Source organism: Formica exsecta, unplaced genomic scaffold (genome assembly GCF_003651465.1).
Source record: "Formica exsecta isolate Colony F162 unplaced genomic scaffold, ASM365146v1 scaffold21, whole genome shotgun sequence".
Taxonomy (NCBI): domain Eukaryota; kingdom Metazoa; phylum Arthropoda; class Insecta; order Hymenoptera; family Formicidae; genus Formica; species Formica exsecta.
The window spans coordinates 2,337,409-2,354,961 of NW_021849398.1; the positions used below are offsets into that span (position 1 = coordinate 2,337,409).

The 17,553-nt window shown below is 40.5% G+C and overlaps 2 protein-coding genes across 5 annotated transcripts in view; both read left to right on the top strand.

Annotated features, from left to right (window-relative positions):
* The first annotated feature begins 5,459 nt into the window (after positions 1–5,459).
* Positions 5,460–6,752, top strand: LOC115234844 (homeobox protein SIX6-like). Its single transcript, XM_029806190.1, has one exon. The coding sequence runs from the start codon at positions 5,925–5,927 to the stop codon at positions 6,750–6,752; it is 828 nt and encodes a 275-aa protein (XP_029662050.1). The 5' UTR covers positions 5,460–5,924.
* A 2,433-nt stretch (positions 6,753–9,185) lies between these two features.
* The window catches only part of LOC115235008 (homeobox protein SIX3-like), a 47,721-nt gene continuing 39,353 nt past the window's right edge, over positions 9,186–17,553 (top strand). For all 4 annotated transcript variants that reach the window (XM_029806485.1, XM_029806488.1, XM_029806487.1 and 1 more), the window contains exon 1: positions 9,186–10,412. In XM_029806485.1, the coding sequence (XP_029662345.1) occupies positions 9,784–10,412 (629 nt within the window). In that variant the 5' untranslated portion in view covers positions 9,186–9,783. The remainder of the gene's footprint in view (positions 10,413–17,553) is intronic.

Sequence of the window (17,553 nt, forward strand, 5' to 3'; positions counted from 1 at the left end):
TTCAACTGCGACTACATAAGCCCGTACAATACAACGCGATACGTCGCAACGAGTCTACGGTACCAGGAACTCCCCATTAGACGGACGTTAAATAATAAAGCCGCCATATTAGGCGAGGATACCCCATAGTCCGCACCGAGCAGAGAAGGATTATCCCACAACGATACGTCTCGCTCTTCCCCTTCCTGTCAGTAGCGACTCCCGCTGCAACGAGCTCTGCGAACTCGGGTAGCCCGAATGAAAGGTTGCTACGTATGTACAATAGTGCGAGCTTACGTCCAATAAAATCGGTCTGCTTATACCGATTTGCGGGCCGGCGATTTTTAGAATTGTAAGCCGTTTATCCGCGGAGATCGATAAATAATTCCGTCGCGACCTATGCGTGTTCGTCGTGCGATCGTAATATCGAAGATAATCGTCGACATACATGAAATCGGGATGTCACAGATCAATTGAGATCGTATGTCCGTGATTATGCGTCAAGTGCCCGAGATTAATATACCCCTAAGTTTACGAACTTACGACACAAAAACTGGGTTAGCATAATACATAAATCTATCGGAGTGTGTTAAGAGAAGGGCAACTGTCCAAATTGTTCAACATGTGACAAAAACTGGCAATATACAAATCAATTTGCTTTACAAACAAGATTGGCACTTGACAGATATAAATCCGTTATATTTTTATATATCGTTATCCGTATAAAAAATTTCGACAAATGGTCATGTATTTTTTCTTGTTTCGGGCTTAATAAATTCATAAATTATGTAGTTTCTACTCTTTTTCTCTTTAGCCTATTTATTCGTAAAACACGTGTACCGTGACAAATAATTGTATGCTTCTTTTTTTAAACAGCGACGTTGACGAGTTTGGCGCGTAATTATCGCGCAACGTGTTACGTAAGGTCGCAATCGCGACTCGCGAATTGGTTGCATATTTAGAAACATTTAATTGCTTCCATGTGGTAAACCGCGCGTAGTTCTAATCCGTCGAGAGAGCCACAAGAACGCGCAGTTATATTCTATCATGCGACGTAATCGGCTAGGTGCGTCGTATATTCGTAGAACATATACCTATTTGCGCATAAACTCATACATACATACACACACCGAACATGGTTTACGGCTCTCCTCGGTTTCCTGGCGGCGATTAATCTACCCCGTGTAACGATTCCTTCTTGACAGTTCTCATCGCGGAAAGTAATAGCCGCCGCCAGATGAGGAATTCAATGGCGAGGCAGCCTCGCCTGGTCTCGCACCACAATACCCACCCACGAGATACGCTCTCCTCTCGTCGACAAATGTTTTTCGCTTAGAGTGGTGAACCCTTGAAAATCGACGCGGTTAGGGAAAAACGGCGGATGCGACGGAGGAGGAAAGAATAGAGCGGCGAGAGAAAGTAAAATGGCTGCCATGCGACGGAATCATTTGTTCTGGGAAGCCTTCGGGTCGGCAAACAAACGATGCCGCATGCGATAGATCGATCCGCGTAATCGAGGGTGAGATGATGGAGCGGTATAATACCCGCGGCCTACCTGTCGTTATCGCGACATTTATCTGTGAGCTATTCCGCGTCCGATATTCTATTATATATCCTACGCGACCGTAATCCATTATCGGCGCGTTCGCGTGTATGTATGCGCGACCTTCGGTATCTGTCCATTGTCTACGCGTTTATTAATCGCACCGGGCGAACGCGCTCGAGAGATCATTAAAGACTCGACGCTGTGACACCATTAACACGCTCGGAGTTGTCTCTGTCGTGGCTGATATTGCTGTAGCATTTTCACGATTGTGTCTATACATTGTGTCTATACATTTGCCGATTACTCGGATTTTTACATAGATCTTTTTTCAAATCTCGTGTTTTCGACACGTTATTTATATATTATAAATAAATTATAAAATAATATATCGTAAAGTATGCCACATTTAATTGTGAATATTAGAAATAATTGTATATATTAGAAATAAAGATGCGTAAAAGATTGCGAGAGATAAATGGAGAAATTTTCAAGCGTCAATCCACAGACAGAATAAAACCATCGCGAATAATTGGACATTTCAAAATTATCTACCGCGTCCCATTTGAACGAGACGGTCATTCGTCGATGGTCATTCACGAACATCTGCTGATGTGTCATCTTTTACATTTTTGTACCTATTTCTAGGAAATAATCTGACCAATTTTTTTCATTTTTCAGGCCCACATGGGAGAAGTGGCGAAACGGTCGATATATCCGTTTTGGTTTAAGCTCGTACTAAATGTCATTTTTTATCTTTGGCAGCATTTCAATTTTTGATGCTCCGAGTATATATCGTCCATAAATCTTTACTAAAACGCAACGGCGCACTGATGACTCGATCCGATACAGATCCACCAATATGCAGTTATGACCGTCGGAATAAACTATACACTCTAAATGTAAAATAAGCAACATGCCTGGTTTTGTCAAAAAAAAAATCGCGTAATATTCACATTGCAATATTTTTAGTCACATTTATTTACAATAGACGTATGCTGAAATAGAGAAAACAACACGTTTCATCTATTTGAGACAATTCTAATTTACGCGGTAGGTAACAAATATTTTTTGTAAAATAGATATACAGCTGGCATAAAAATAGAAGAAAAGAAATATATGAATGATAAGAATTGAAGTAAAAAATTATAATAATTAAAATATGTAATGTACATTTTAGAAGAAACAAAAATAAAATTATGATTCCTATCAACATATCTATTTTTAAAATAATGAAGGTTTTATATCGTATTCAGAGACTAAGACACACTTCATTTAAAGAGAAAGAAATTCAATATAACATTTAAAAAATTTATGAGCCAGCTATAAACCTAAGAAAAACATATATATATAGAATTCTAAGTTGCAAACAATTAATTTGATAATAATAAGCAATATTCATAAATTTCACGAAAAGTATTGCTAAAAAACATTGTGATTAATCGCGATAAACAAACTATGTACCGGAAACCGTTGTGTACAAAATGGCTATAAATCGCTAGGCTTTATCCGGAAACATAAATCTGCGTCGACGATAGGTGCATAAAACGCGGCATAATAAAATTTCACACAGAAGGGATAGATTACAGCGGTCGAGTGTTAACACAGCTGAAGATATTACAACCCCTTTTTTGGCTGCACTATATCAGGTATAGACAGTGTATACCGAACATAACATAGATATGATGTAGACGGATGGATGGCGGATTGTGACGGCGGAAAACACGAAGCCCCGAGAGTTACGGGACCATACTACGGGGATGATGGTGTCTTTCGAAAAACTCGAGGTAATCCCGTTCGTCCCGTAATCCGATTTAACCCTGGCCAATCGCGGCCGCTGCCGGTTGCCGGTCGTGTAACGGAACGACCGTCGAGCGAACGTAAACGAGAGCAATCGGAAGGAATCATCCGCCACAGTGAAACCACGTTTACTTTTTCATTACCCGAATCGATCGAGAGAGATTTAACGGTCGCGCTCGTCGGATACATTAAGTCTGAGCGATTATTATTCGCGCCGAAACATAAGTCATCAAGGGATGTTACATATTGTTCGACGGTTTAATCGATAAAATATTTAAATGCCATAAATTTAAAGAAAATTTAAATTCCGATGAATTTTGAAAGTACGAACGACATAAAAATAATATCTAACATCCGTATCACCAGCACGAATAAATTTATATACTCGTGATATTCGTAATGTATACACAGAATTATTGATTATATTTCTAAAATTTAATCTCCCTCGAAATGCTTCTCGAAGTAGACTTTTAAACTACGTTATGACAAATTTCGATTTTGACAGTTATCCTTTTATGGATCTTTTTATAGGTCCGTATATGTAACAAATTTCGTTGAATTCGTCTATGGATTCCAAGGTTAAAATGAGATTTGCTGGACTACATCGAAACGCGCGACCGAAGTGGAATAAAATCAGAATATCCATAGGAACTGGAGCTTTTGCGGTGGCTGCGCGTTCGATAAAACGGAGACGCCTTCGGCGCCGTCGCGCGTCCATGGTTCTTCAATACCCTCGCTTCTATCGTCATTCTTTCTAAGATATATGAGATCTAATCGATTAGAAGACTTATCTCCATATGGAATCTGAATATTATACTTCAACAATAATCTTAGCGTTTTGACACAACCAAGCTTTTCAACAGAGCTCAGAATTCTTTTTGATCAACATTATATTGAATATTCTTGAAGAAATACAGGTATCTGACAAAGTAGATATAATTATTTCTTATGAATAGCATACTGTGTTCTTATTAAATTTTTCATTAATTTTCTGATAATAAGATATATTCCATGTAAAATGTCATCATTATCAAATAGTAATAATGTCAGAGAAAATATTTTTGTGTGTATCAATTTTGGTGATAAATAACCAAAGAAATGGAACAAATTTGAATGAACAAAGCATTAAAAAATTTGCCCAAGATTGAAAAATAAACTAAACTAACAAAATACGTAAACGCGTCTGAATGCGCTAGCTGGCAGCCTATCAATCTTATCTAGCTATCACCGGGTACTAACGTCGAGAACAGTTCGTCGCGCGATCACGGCAACAGAAGCAACAGCAGCAGTGGCGTCACGGCAGCAGGAACAGCAGCAGCTCGCGGGATCATGCCTTGCCTCCCCTCTACAATCGCGTACAAGCTACCAACTTCTCCGTCCCACATTCTGCCGAGTACATCGATCGCTCTCTCTCTCCTCGTCTCGCTTCCTTTCCGCCTGTCAGAGAGAGGGTGCGTGAGAGGTGCCGCCAGCATCAATGGTGGTGGAAGAGCATTCACGGTGGGGTTCGCATACCGGCTCCGGTTAGCACGCGTGGTAGGGATAATTAAACCGACACAAGCGTAGCTCCCTACACTGCCTAACGGAAGGACGAAGAAAGGTTACCATGGCTACGTGGATAGGATCCGGCCAATCCCGGTGTGCCTCGTAGGCGTGGTCTGTACATTGGCACCCCGATACCTTCTATCTCTATCTCTTTTTCTCGCCCGTACCCCTCTGCAAAGTCGAAAGGTGGTGGAGGTAGCGAGACAGAGGTAGAGGTACGTCTAGAGCGCCAGCGAGACAGCCTGGTTGCAACGGGCGCGTACAAACGTATCATGCTGGGTAGGGCCGGTGCCGAGATGCCGGCTTGTAAACGAAACCAGTTTGCTATCCGATACGATCCAGGCAACAGCGGCCTCGCGTGATATCCCCACGACGTGGAGCGTCTAGAGCGCAGCCTGGTTGCAACGGGCGCGTACAAACGTATCATGCTGGGTAGGGCCGGTGCCGAGATGCCGGCTTGTAAACGAAACCAACGAAACCACGGGTGTTACCCCTGGAGAACGAACTTCGCGCGAACCGACCTGACAGCGATCTACGATGGGCATCGGAGCTCCTACGACGTGCTCCTACTGTCCTACTGTGCGACATTGTCACGTGTCACTTCAAGAATCGTTTTGAATATAATCAGTGACGTGTCGTGCGACGAGAGAGAGAAAACAGAAATCACCAAGCTTTCAGAATTTAATGCTTGCGGTAACAGTCGGTTGTTTTTCGAGGATAGTTGTTTCTCTCTCTCTCTCTCTATCTTCTCATAAGAAATTTAAAAACTCGTTGCATCTCTCTCTCTCTAGATGTCGTAACACCTGCTTCGTTTGTATTCCCGGACTTTAGAATTTTACAGTGTCAATGGTGAAGTGGATAATCTTCCAGTGACCGTTACGTCTGTTTGTAATATGAGAGAACGTATCGCGGGTGATTTCGACGAATCATGAAAAAATCCAAGAGCAAACATAAATCGGAGCCGCGTGTTTCTTGAACCGCGACCGGATAACGTCGACTCTTCGAGGCAGGCTGGACCAGAATTGGTGGATCGTGAGAAGATCGCCGTTCCAGGAAGATGTCCGCCGCTGGGACCACGCCGTCGAACGCGAACGGTCCGCTCGTACCTGCTCCGATATTCGCTTTGCCAACGTTATCCTTTTCCGTCAGCCAAGTGGCCACGGTCTGCGAGACCCTGGAAGAGAGCGGTGACATCGAGAGGCTGGCTAGGTTTCTATGGAGTCTTCCGGTCGCTCATCCCAATATCCAGGAACTGAATCAAAGCGAGGCCGTCCTCAGAGCGCGTGCCATCGTCGCATTCCACTCGGGACATTATCGCGAGCTCTACGCCATTCTGGAGAGGCACAAATTCACCAAGGACTCCCACGGTAAGCTGCAGGCCATGTGGTTGGAAGCGCACTACCAGGAAGCCGAGAAACTTCGCGGCCGACCGCTGGGACCCGTGGATAAATATCGCGTCCGAAAGAAATTTCCGTTGCCAAGAACGATCTGGGACGGCGAGCAGAAGACGCACTGCTTCAAAGAGAGAACCAGGTCGCTGCTCAGAGAATGGTATCTCCAGGATCCTTATCCGAATCCGGGAAAGAAGCGGGAGCTAGCCGCTGCGACGGGACTCACGCCGACGCAGGTTGGAAATTGGTTCAAAAATAGAAGGCAGAGGGATCGCGCTGCTGCAGCGAAAAACAGGTGTGTCATAAATCTAATTCTATTCTTCCCGCTAACCGGAAAGAGCGAGCTTCTAAGAAGAATAATCGCCCAAACGACAAAAACCACGTTTTTCATCGCGGTCCTGTCAAACAATCTATCGGATTTGTCGAATTTCGAATTTTCAAACTCATTTCGCGATATCATTTTTCGGCAAAATAACAGAAATGACAGATTCTAATATAAACTAGGCTTTATAGCAATCGTTCCGAATTATATATTATATATACATATAATTAAATCTTTATAAAATGGGAAGGGGGGAATTGATAACATATATTTATAATATATATTAATATATAACGTATATATTTTTGGGAGTGTATGTTTTTGGGGACAAGAAGAGAGCAAAATATTTTGTATACATCGCTCTGATATTTGTGCTCATTCAAATCTTCTCAATGTCATTAAACACGCGACAAGTTAACGAACATAAATCTACAAACACGTGCGCGTTTTTAGCTGACAATCGCTAAATCAAAAGTTTGTGTATTAAAATAACAATTAAATTAAATAATAATCAAATTATTAGTATATAAGTAATGATTAAATTATTAAATCCGCAATATCGAAAATGATAAATAATTGTTTAATTCTGTTGTAAAAATATGCGCGTGTGCATCTTAAATGAATGCATATCTTATTGTTAAACGAAGACTATACACCGTTAAACTTTAAAGACTGAGCCTTGAATTTTCCATACAGGAAAAGATACATATTTCACCGGTAACACATGGCTAAACAATGAGCCCATATGGAAGACATATTTCCATAGTGTAAAGTTTACCGGAAAATCTTTTGTATTCTACACAACACTTATTCGCAATGCTAGTCGCTGCATTAAAATTTACAATATCAATAAATCAATTACGACAAAAACTATGAGAACGCTTTATCGATCATTGTAATTCTACTTATCAAGATAATCAACATCATTTTATATAAAATGTCACGCGAAGAATCTACCGTGATAAATCGAAGAAGCCGATTCACATACGTCTTAGAAATCGTTGGTTATAAAGTAGAAGGAAAGTTTTGTTCATTAAGTAGCGTTTAATGGAAGTTAATCGCGAAACGATTAGTGGTTTAGGTCCCTTTAGACAGATTGTTGTACTGTGTCCTCGGCAAACGAGCCTTTGTGCTTGCCCCAAGGTCCCCGCGTGGAGGGTCGCGTAATTTCATTTTGACGTCCGACGGAGGGTCGCTGCCGTCGGGCGAACGACGATTTTCGAATTACGTCTTTCAAATTGTGTTTTGACGTCGCGTTCTCTCTTTCTCTCTTTTTCTCTCTATCCCTCTATCTGACTCGAACGCCGAAGTTCCAGGATAGCTTTAAAATAGCATTTGAATCAGTCTCAAATCTTTGCATTCTCCGTCTTTGTGCAGGGAAATGAAAGGAATATCATGCGGAAATATTTTTCCCCTTTCCTCTCGTGGCTTTGAATATTGCATTTTTTTCGTTAATTATATTCCTAAGACGAGAGCTCGGGCGAAATAAAAATATATTTTTAAAAATATATTGTGTAGAAATGTGAACGCGAAATATGTGATATGCGAAGAAAAATTAATCGCCTCTTCAAAACTATTTAGACAATCATTACTTGCTGATGTTTTAATACAGATATTTCTTCGTTTGTTACCGATTATCTTGAAAACGCGGAAATACGCCTAAAACCTGAGGTATATTCTCCGTCATCGAGAAGAAAAGAAATAATACACGAGTTTACCGAGTGCAAGGATTGTGAAAAGGAAAATTCTGTTGATTAGTCACAATTTGACATTATTAAGAGATCATCGACGAGGTGTAGAAAAACGGTGATGGTGAAAAAACGGAAGTATCTCTGTTGGGGGTTTATACCTGTCATTTCTATGCAACTCGACGAGCAGCCTCGTAGCCAGGTAACGGTCTGCTCACCGCATTGTTCAGCTATTTATCCCTAGACGAAACCGCCATTATTTGCGTATAAAAAGAAAACTTGAGGATTTTCTTCACAACGAAAAACGCTTCCTTTTTTTTTCCCGTTGGAAAGCCTCGAGTGGCCGACGAACCGGATGTTCCTCCCGGTGTGATTTATGAATTCTCGGAAGACCTACCCGAACATTTTCACTATTGCTTCCACGGGAATTCCGAATGCCAGTTCACAGCGCGAACACGCGATCTTGCATGCGCGATATTACTTTGATTGAGTTTGGGGAAAAATATTTATTTAATACTTGTCTAAATGATTCCGAAAGTTAATTGGATGGCTTTTAAGTCAAAGATATAAAGCACCTCTGTGTATCTAACAGTTATATAAAATTAAAAACCAATCCAAATATCTAAAAGATATTTAAAAAACGTCTGATAAATATCCAATGAATTAAATGATTTATAACATATGTAGATTTTCAATACCACAAAAATAATTAAAGCTAATTTTAATTTTTTCCCATTATAAAAATCAATTCGTATGAGACTTGTCGTTTAATACTTGTCAAATGTACATCGAATTTTTCATGTCAATCTCACGAGCGACATGCAACATCCTGGCCGATTAAAATATTAATTCATTCCGTATTGCTGCGTTATTTCAATCATAAATCAGGATGTTTCGATAACCTGAAGAGCGTCAGCGTGCCTGGGCCTAGTGGGTGTTACCCTGAGCGACCTGGAGAACGAACTTCGCGCGAACCGACCTGACAGCGATCTACGATGGGCATCGGAGCTCCTACGACGTGCTCCTACTGTACTAACTCGCGACATTGTCACGTGTCACTTCAAGAATCGTTTTGAATATAATCAGTGACGTGTCGTGCGACGAGAGAGAGAAAACAGAAATCACCAAGCTTTCAGAATTTAATGCTTGCGGTAACAGTCGGTTGTTTTTCGAGGATAGTTGTTTCTCTCTCTCTCTCTCTATCTTCTCATAAGAAATTTAAAAACTCGTTGCATCTCTCTCTCTCTAGATGTCGTAACACCTGCTTCGTTTGTATTCCCGGACTTTAGAATTTTACAGTGTCAATGGTGAAGTGGATAATCTTCCAGTGACCGTTACGTCTGTTTGTAATATGAGAGAACGTATCGCGGGTGATTTCGACGAATCATGAAAAAATCCAAGAGCAAACATAAATCGGAGCCGCGTGTTTCTTGAACCGCGACCGGATAACGTCGACTCTTCGAGGCAGGCTGGACCAGAATTGGTGGATCGTGAGAAGATCGCCGTTCCAGGAAGATGTCCGCCGCTGGGACCACGCCGTCGAACGCGAACGGTCCGCTCGTACCTGCTCCGATATTCGCTTTGCCAACGTTATCCTTTTCCGTCAGCCAAGTGGCCACGGTCTGCGAGACCCTGGAAGAGAGCGGTGACATCGAGAGGCTGGCTAGGTTTCTATGGAGTCTTCCGGTCGCTCATCCCAATATCCAGGAACTGAATCAAAGCGAGGCCGTCCTCAGAGCGCGTGCCATCGTCGCATTCCACTCGGGACATTATCGCGAGCTCTACGCCATTCTGGAGAGGCACAAATTCACCAAGGACTCCCACGGTAAGCTGCAGGCCATGTGGTTGGAAGCGCACTACCAGGAAGCCGAGAAACTTCGCGGCCGACCGCTGGGACCCGTGGATAAATATCGCGTCCGAAAGAAATTTCCGTTGCCAAGAACGATCTGGGACGGCGAGCAGAAGACGCACTGCTTCAAAGAGAGAACCAGGTCGCTGCTCAGAGAATGGTATCTCCAGGATCCTTATCCGAATCCGGGAAAGAAGCGGGAGCTAGCCGCTGCGACGGGACTCACGCCGACGCAGGTTGGAAATTGGTTCAAAAATAGAAGGCAGAGGGATCGCGCTGCTGCAGCGAAAAACAGGTGTGTCATAAATCTAATTCTATTCTTCCCGCTAACCGGAAAGAGCGAGCTTCTAAGAAGAATAATCGCCCAAACGACAAAAACCACGTTTTTCATCGCGGTCCTGTCAAACAATCTATCGGATTTGTCGAATTTCGAATTTTCAAACTCATTTCGCGATATCATTTTTCGGCAAAATAACAGAAATGACAGATTCTAATATAAACTAGGCTTTATAGCAATCGTTCCGAATTATATATTATATATACATATAATTAAATCTTTATAAAATGGGAAGGGGGGAATTGATAACATATATTTATAATATATATTAATATATAACGTATATATTTTTGGGAGTGTATGTTTTTGGGGACAAGAAGAGAGCAAAATATTTTGTATACATCGCTCTGATATTTGTGCTCATTCAAATCTTCTCAATGTCATTAAACACGCGACAAGTTAACGAACATAAATCTACAAACACGTGCGCGTTTTTAGCTGACAATCGCTAAATCAAAAGTTTGTGTATTAAAATAACAATTAAATTAAATAATAATCAAATTATTAGTATATAAGTAATGATTAAATTATTAAATCCGCAATATCGAAAATGATAAATAATTGTTTAATTCTGTTGTAAAAATATGCGCGTGTGCATCTTAAATGAATGCATATCTTATTGTTAAACGAAGACTATACACCGTTAAACTTTAAAGACTGAGCCTTGAATTTTCCATACAGGAAAAGATACATATTTCACCGGTAACACATGGCTAAACAATGAGCCCATATGGAAGACATATTTCCATAGTGTAAAGTTTACCGGAAAATCTTTTGTATTCTACACAACACTTATTCGCAATGCTAGTCGCTGCATTAAAATTTACAATATCAATAAATCAATTACGACAAAAACTATGAGAACGCTTTATCGATCATTGTAATTCTACTTATCAAGATAATCAACATCATTTTATATAAAATGTCACGCGAAGAATCTACCGTGATAAATCGAAGAAGCCGATTCACATACGTCTTAGAAATCGTTGGTTATAAAGTAGAAGGAAAGTTTTGTTCATTAAGTAGCGTTTAATGGAAGTTAATCGCGAAACGATTAGTGGTTTAGGTCCCTTTAGACAGATTGTTGTACTGTGTCCTCGGCAAACGAGCCTTTGTGCTTGCCCCAAGGTCCCCGCGTGGAGGGTCGCGTAATTTCATTTTGACGTCCGACGGAGGGTCGCTGCCGTCGGGCGAACGACGATTTTCGAATTACGTCTTTCAAATTGTGTTTTGACGTCGCGTTCTCTCTTTCTCTCTTTTTCTCTCTATCCCTCTATCTGACTCGAACGCCGAAGTTCCAGGATAGCTTTAAAATAGCATTTGAATCAGTCTCAAATCTTTGCATTCTCCGTCTTTGTGCAGGGAAATGAAAGGAATATCATGCGGAAATATTTTTCCCCTTTCCTCTCGTGGCTTTGAATATTGCATTTTTTTTCGTTAATTATATTCCTAAGACGAGAGCTCGGGCGAAATAAAAATATATTTTTAAAAATATATTGTGTAGAAATGTGAACGCGAAATATGTGATATGCGAAGAAAAATTAATCGCCTCTTCAAAACTATTTAGACAATCATTACTTGCTGATGTTTTAATACAGATATTTCTTCGTTTGTTACCGATTATCTTGAAAACGCGGAAATACGCCTAAAACCTGAGGTATATTCTCCGTCATCGAGAAGAAAAGAAATAATACACGAGTTTACCGAGTGCAAGGATTGTGAAAAGGAAAATTCTGTTGATTAGTCACAATTTGACATTATTAAGAGATCATCGACGAGGTGTAGAAAAACGGTGATGGTGAAAAAACGGAAGTATCTCTGTTGGGGGTTTATACCTGTCATTTCTATGCAACTCGACGAGCAGCCTCGTAGCCAGGTAACGGTCTGCTCACCGCATTGTTCAGCTATTTATCCCTAGACGAAACCGCCATTATTTGCGTATAAAAAGAAAACTTGAGGATTTTCTTCACAACGAAAAACGCTTCCTTTTTTTTTCCCGTTGGAAAGCCTCGAGTGGCCGACGAACCGGATGTTCCTCCCGGTGTGATTTATGAATTCTCGGAAGACCTACCCGAACATTTTCACTATTGCTTCCACGGGAATTCCGAATGCCAGTTCACAGCGCGAACACGCGATCTTGCATGCGCGATATTACTTTGATTGAGTTTGGGGAAAAATATTTATTTAATACTTGTCTAAATGATTCCGAAAGTTAATTGGATGGCTTTTAAGTCAAAGATATAAAGCACCTCTGTGTATCTAACAGTTATATAAAATTAAAAACCAATCCAAATATCTAAAAGATATTTAAAAAACGTCTGATAAATATCCAATGAATTAAATGATTTATAACATATGTAGATTTTCAATACCACAAAAATAATTAAAGCTAATTTTAATTTTTTCCCATTATAAAAATCAATTCGTATGAGACTTGTCGTTTAATACTTGTCAAATGTACATAGAATTTCTCATGTCAATCTCACGAGCGACATGCAACATCCTGGCCGATTAAAATATTAATTCATTCCGTATTGCTGCGTTATTTCAATCATAAATCAGGATGTTTCGATAACCTGCACACGATAAACAGCCGTGGAAAGTCGCGCCGACCTAGATCTGTCCCCAATGCTCGTGGACGTATCGTGTAATTATTGCGCTCTGAATGAAGTCATTAATAGTCATTATCTACGTCTAATGCTGTAATTGATATATCGTTAACGGTTGACTATGGCTCGACTATACTGCTCTAATTGATCTTGATGAGCTCCGCGCAGCGAATAAAGATTATACGTTCGAGACTCGCACTGTCTCTAAACCCTGCGGTCGTTAAAAATATGAGAAAATGTTTATATAAGTTGCCGCATAATGATCGTAAGTAATAAAACTGCTCGTTGCGTCATTGACGGTAAAACAGATCGTTTGTCGTGTGTGTTTGGTTGTCGTGTCTTTCCATTGCGTGAAAATATGCGTAACACAAGATTTATTAAACGGAACATAATATTGCATAATTCTTTCGATTTATGCAATGCGATAAGATCAAATGAAAACTGCGTTAGAATTTCTTTCGTGTAATGATGAATTGTATTAAGAATACTAGGCGTATTTCGCATGTAGTGTTGTAATCAGAAAGCAATATTATTATTGGAATTTTATGAAATATTATTTTACCAAAACATTCAAATATATGTACGTTAAACAATTTCAAAATATAAAATAGTGATTTTTTTTCGAAAATATTATTTGTATCAAAGGAAACGATGATTGAATAATTAAAAAGTTATTATTATTATTATAAAAATAAATTATTTTATGGAGCCGAAGTTTGCATAGCACAAAATCATGTTGCACTATTTTACTGTTATTATTTGGAAAATGCGAAATAATTCAAAAAAAGATCGCTTATGTTAGTCGCAGTCCAACGGCTCTCTATATTCAAGTGAAGCTATCTATCAATGGCTGCGATGTACCTATCGTTACCCGACGTAATGACATTTCGTGTCTGGCCCCGAGCCACATTTTCCTGCACGTAATCCTTCGAATCCCAGGACGAAGTCCTTGCTTATACATCCTTGCTTGTACGTTTAGATAGAGGTAGAAAGCCTCTCGAGGATTTTGCAGGTCCTCCCAGAAAAATCGAAAAGCATATGAAACTTGAAAGCTGATAGGAATATGTCATTGTTTCATAATTATTTGAGATTTTCCTGATTTATAACATGTTGAGATAACACTTTATTCCAAACTCCTCGCATTATTCTTTGTTTGCATTTATTAATTATATTGACCATACTGTATTTGCCCAATTACTAATTACTAACTATATCATGTAGAAATATAAATAAGTAATTATACACAAATAGAGCATAATTATTTATTTACAAGATTTCTATATTATGCAGATTAATAATACGGAAAACTAAACATACACACTATAATATAATTCTTATTGTAAACAATTTTTAGATAAATTTTTATAGATTTTATTCAATTATATTTGGTATTATGTGGACTTTTCTCTGTAATTTTTCTCCGCAATTCCTATTTATATCGAAATGGCTTTTTGTGCTTTTTGTTACGTGCTTCCAATATTTAATAACTCGGTCACCGAGTATACAGGTAGCGTTCATTAGCCACGACGTGGAAAAAAGCACACCATTAAAAAATTCATAAGAGATATTTTGCATCACTGGATAACGCAGTTTGTTACAATCGTTGTTTGTTCCGAAACGCTGAATAATGTAATCCACAAAAAATAGCGGCTTTTTTCCATCATTTTTCCATCTATCAGCCGTACTTTCCACTCTTTTAGGCAATTCCCTTTTTATTCGCGAATTATGAATTCTGAACAACATCGACGAGGAAGGCACCCACCGTGCATTGTAAAGAGCTTAATTCCCGATTGATAAAATCCGCCAACGATCAGACTGTAAAATTCTGGTAAATAAGTACATTCCGTACTAAAAATTTCACGTGATTTCCGTACCCTTTTTTTTATCATTCATGTATTCCAATTGAAAAATTGGTAAAATATCATATTTCCAATCATTCCAGCGTTATTTCTGCGTCGATTTACGTCAATGTAATCGGCAATTTAGGCACGCATCTGGGATTATTACCATCTAAACCGTCGTTTGTGCCGCGTCTCGTGGAGAATGATCGAGATGCAAAGGCATCCTCGAGATGCGCGTCCCAAATGTTTCATTTTCGTCACGTGTCGACGCCCGCGAAGAACGTCCCAGCTCCCGTCATAACGAAATTCCCTTCGTGGTGCATTTTCAGTTCTGACAGACGGGGGTAAAGCCGAAGCGAGTCTACTCCGTCGCGTAGTTGTCATCGTCGTCGTCGTCGTCGTCGTCGTCCTGACCCGGGGTTGGGTTAGATAGACACGTAGACAGGATACGGTGCCCGCCCCGAGGATCCTGGAAGGTCCTTTCAGAAACGTCGATCCGCATACTCTCTGCCAGCCTCGCGGTATATTTTCGCGGTCCAGCGAGCGAGTTATTCAATATGCTCAACCCCGAAAGCCCCGGAGCAATCTCCGTGCTCGCACGTAGCTACTCGCGTGTCTGTGTGGATGCGCAGTCGCCATTACGTGTGCGAAAGTGTTCATGTATGCGTGTGTCGATGTATGTAAGAGCTATATATTACGAAGACGAAAATGGAACGGGTAGGTTCCCGCTGGTGCTCCGCCCGGCGGTGGGTGCATTCTGTCACGTTTTGCGGTAGAACGCGGATAACGAAGATGGAAATCGCAGAGGATGTATAATCAATTATAAAATTGATGCGTCGAGAAAAAAATAAACGCACGGAAAAAAAAAATTAGCTGCCGTAGCTAAAAACTGCGTGTGGTAACTAGATTTCAGTCGTAATCTGCTATTTCCATTCTTTTCAATTGTTAATCGTTTATTAATTTCGAGCGGTAAATCTCGTTATACATTTCGATACGTTCATAGAAGCGTGTGTCGCTATTAATTATACAAAACGCGCGAGAGTTTAACGCGTAAACGCATTCGTAGAATCAGATACATATACGCGCAGAAATCCTTGCGCAAATACAAACATACGTCCAAGGGAACTCGGAGCGCCGTAGCCTGTGCGAGAATCGAGGCTTACTAAGGGGGGGACCGTCTACGGCCAGGCACGGGTGATCGAGGGGGATATATAACCACCTCCAACAACCCTCTGCGTCGCCGGCTTTTCGGGGGTGGCTTAGCTCGAGCGTGTTCCGACTCTCTCTCTCTCTTTCTCTATCCTCTTTCACGGCGTTGCCTTCGCCTCTGAAGTTATCAGATTTTGATAAAGTCTCCGGTGTATTACAGGCCCCGCGCTGTTTGCGTTTCCACGCAGATCTCGTCTGCGTTGCCACCTCCCGTCGCTACACCCCTTCGTCCCCTTCCGGACTTGTTCTCTTCCATCAGGATTCGCGCGATGCCGGTTACTTCTTTCCTTTGTGAACGACCCGAGACCTCGATTGCGCTCTTTTTCTTTTTTTTTTTACTCGAGTGACTACAAGCGGTGGAAAGGATGCGCCACTTCCACAATATGCTTTTTGTTTTGATGAAATATGCGTGTATATTACTTTGTAGCAATGTCGCGGATCGCATTAACGTTTTTATATTTATTGTTATACTATCAATTTATATTATATTTGCTCTTCTTAAAATTCTTATTATCTTCTTAAATATTTTCTACATATATTTATTAAGATGCTAAAAAAAGTTAAATTTTTTTAAATTAATAAATTTTTTCTTGAAAGGAAATAATCTTAATGATTCATTCGTCAAGAATATATATGTGTTTAGTTAAACACGTCATCTCAAAAATTATCTCTCGTAAGTATCTGGAGGAAACGCGGATACATTTTTGCATAAAACCTAAATCACAATGGCCAGAAAAGACGGCGACAGGATTTATGGTCACGTGAAGTCTTCCCGTGTGCGAGATGCACGTCCTTTCGAATCATTATTACATGCCTTCCGGTACCTTCTCTTCTTCGAGTCACGGTCAAGTGTCACTCAAGTGCAGCACCGCCGTTATCTTGATGACCTTAAACGAGAAAGGAATATGAAAGAAGAGACACGGATGTGTCATCGCGTTGCGCAATCTGCCACCGCGAAAAATGTCCTGCGGCCGCGAGTCTTTGGGAATGTCCACCCGTAGATGGACGACAGATGTCCGACGGAATTCCCGTTTCGGAAAGCGCCAGCGTGAGAAAATTGCAACGCGGAGGGAAATTTTTTTTTGCGAAAGACAAAAATCATAATCCTCTCACACATAAGCGAAAGGTAACATCGAGCACAGTCGTTTCGAGATCGTTCAATCTATCGTAACCGAAGACGACGTTGCCTCTGCATTTGAGATTGCTTTTACAAATCGATTTAACCTTTGAATTTCCAACGGGAGAACATTAAGACCGCCAAGTCTGTGTATTAGATTGTTGTCAGTTAAAATTGAACATCGTGATTTGATACGGAATATATTAAAGAATTAACACGCGTTACATTGTACAAACTGCGTTACAAGTCCGTTAACATAAAAAAAATCATTTCACGTTCAATTAGATTAGCGTCGCGGTCACGTTGCGATCGTTAGCGATCGA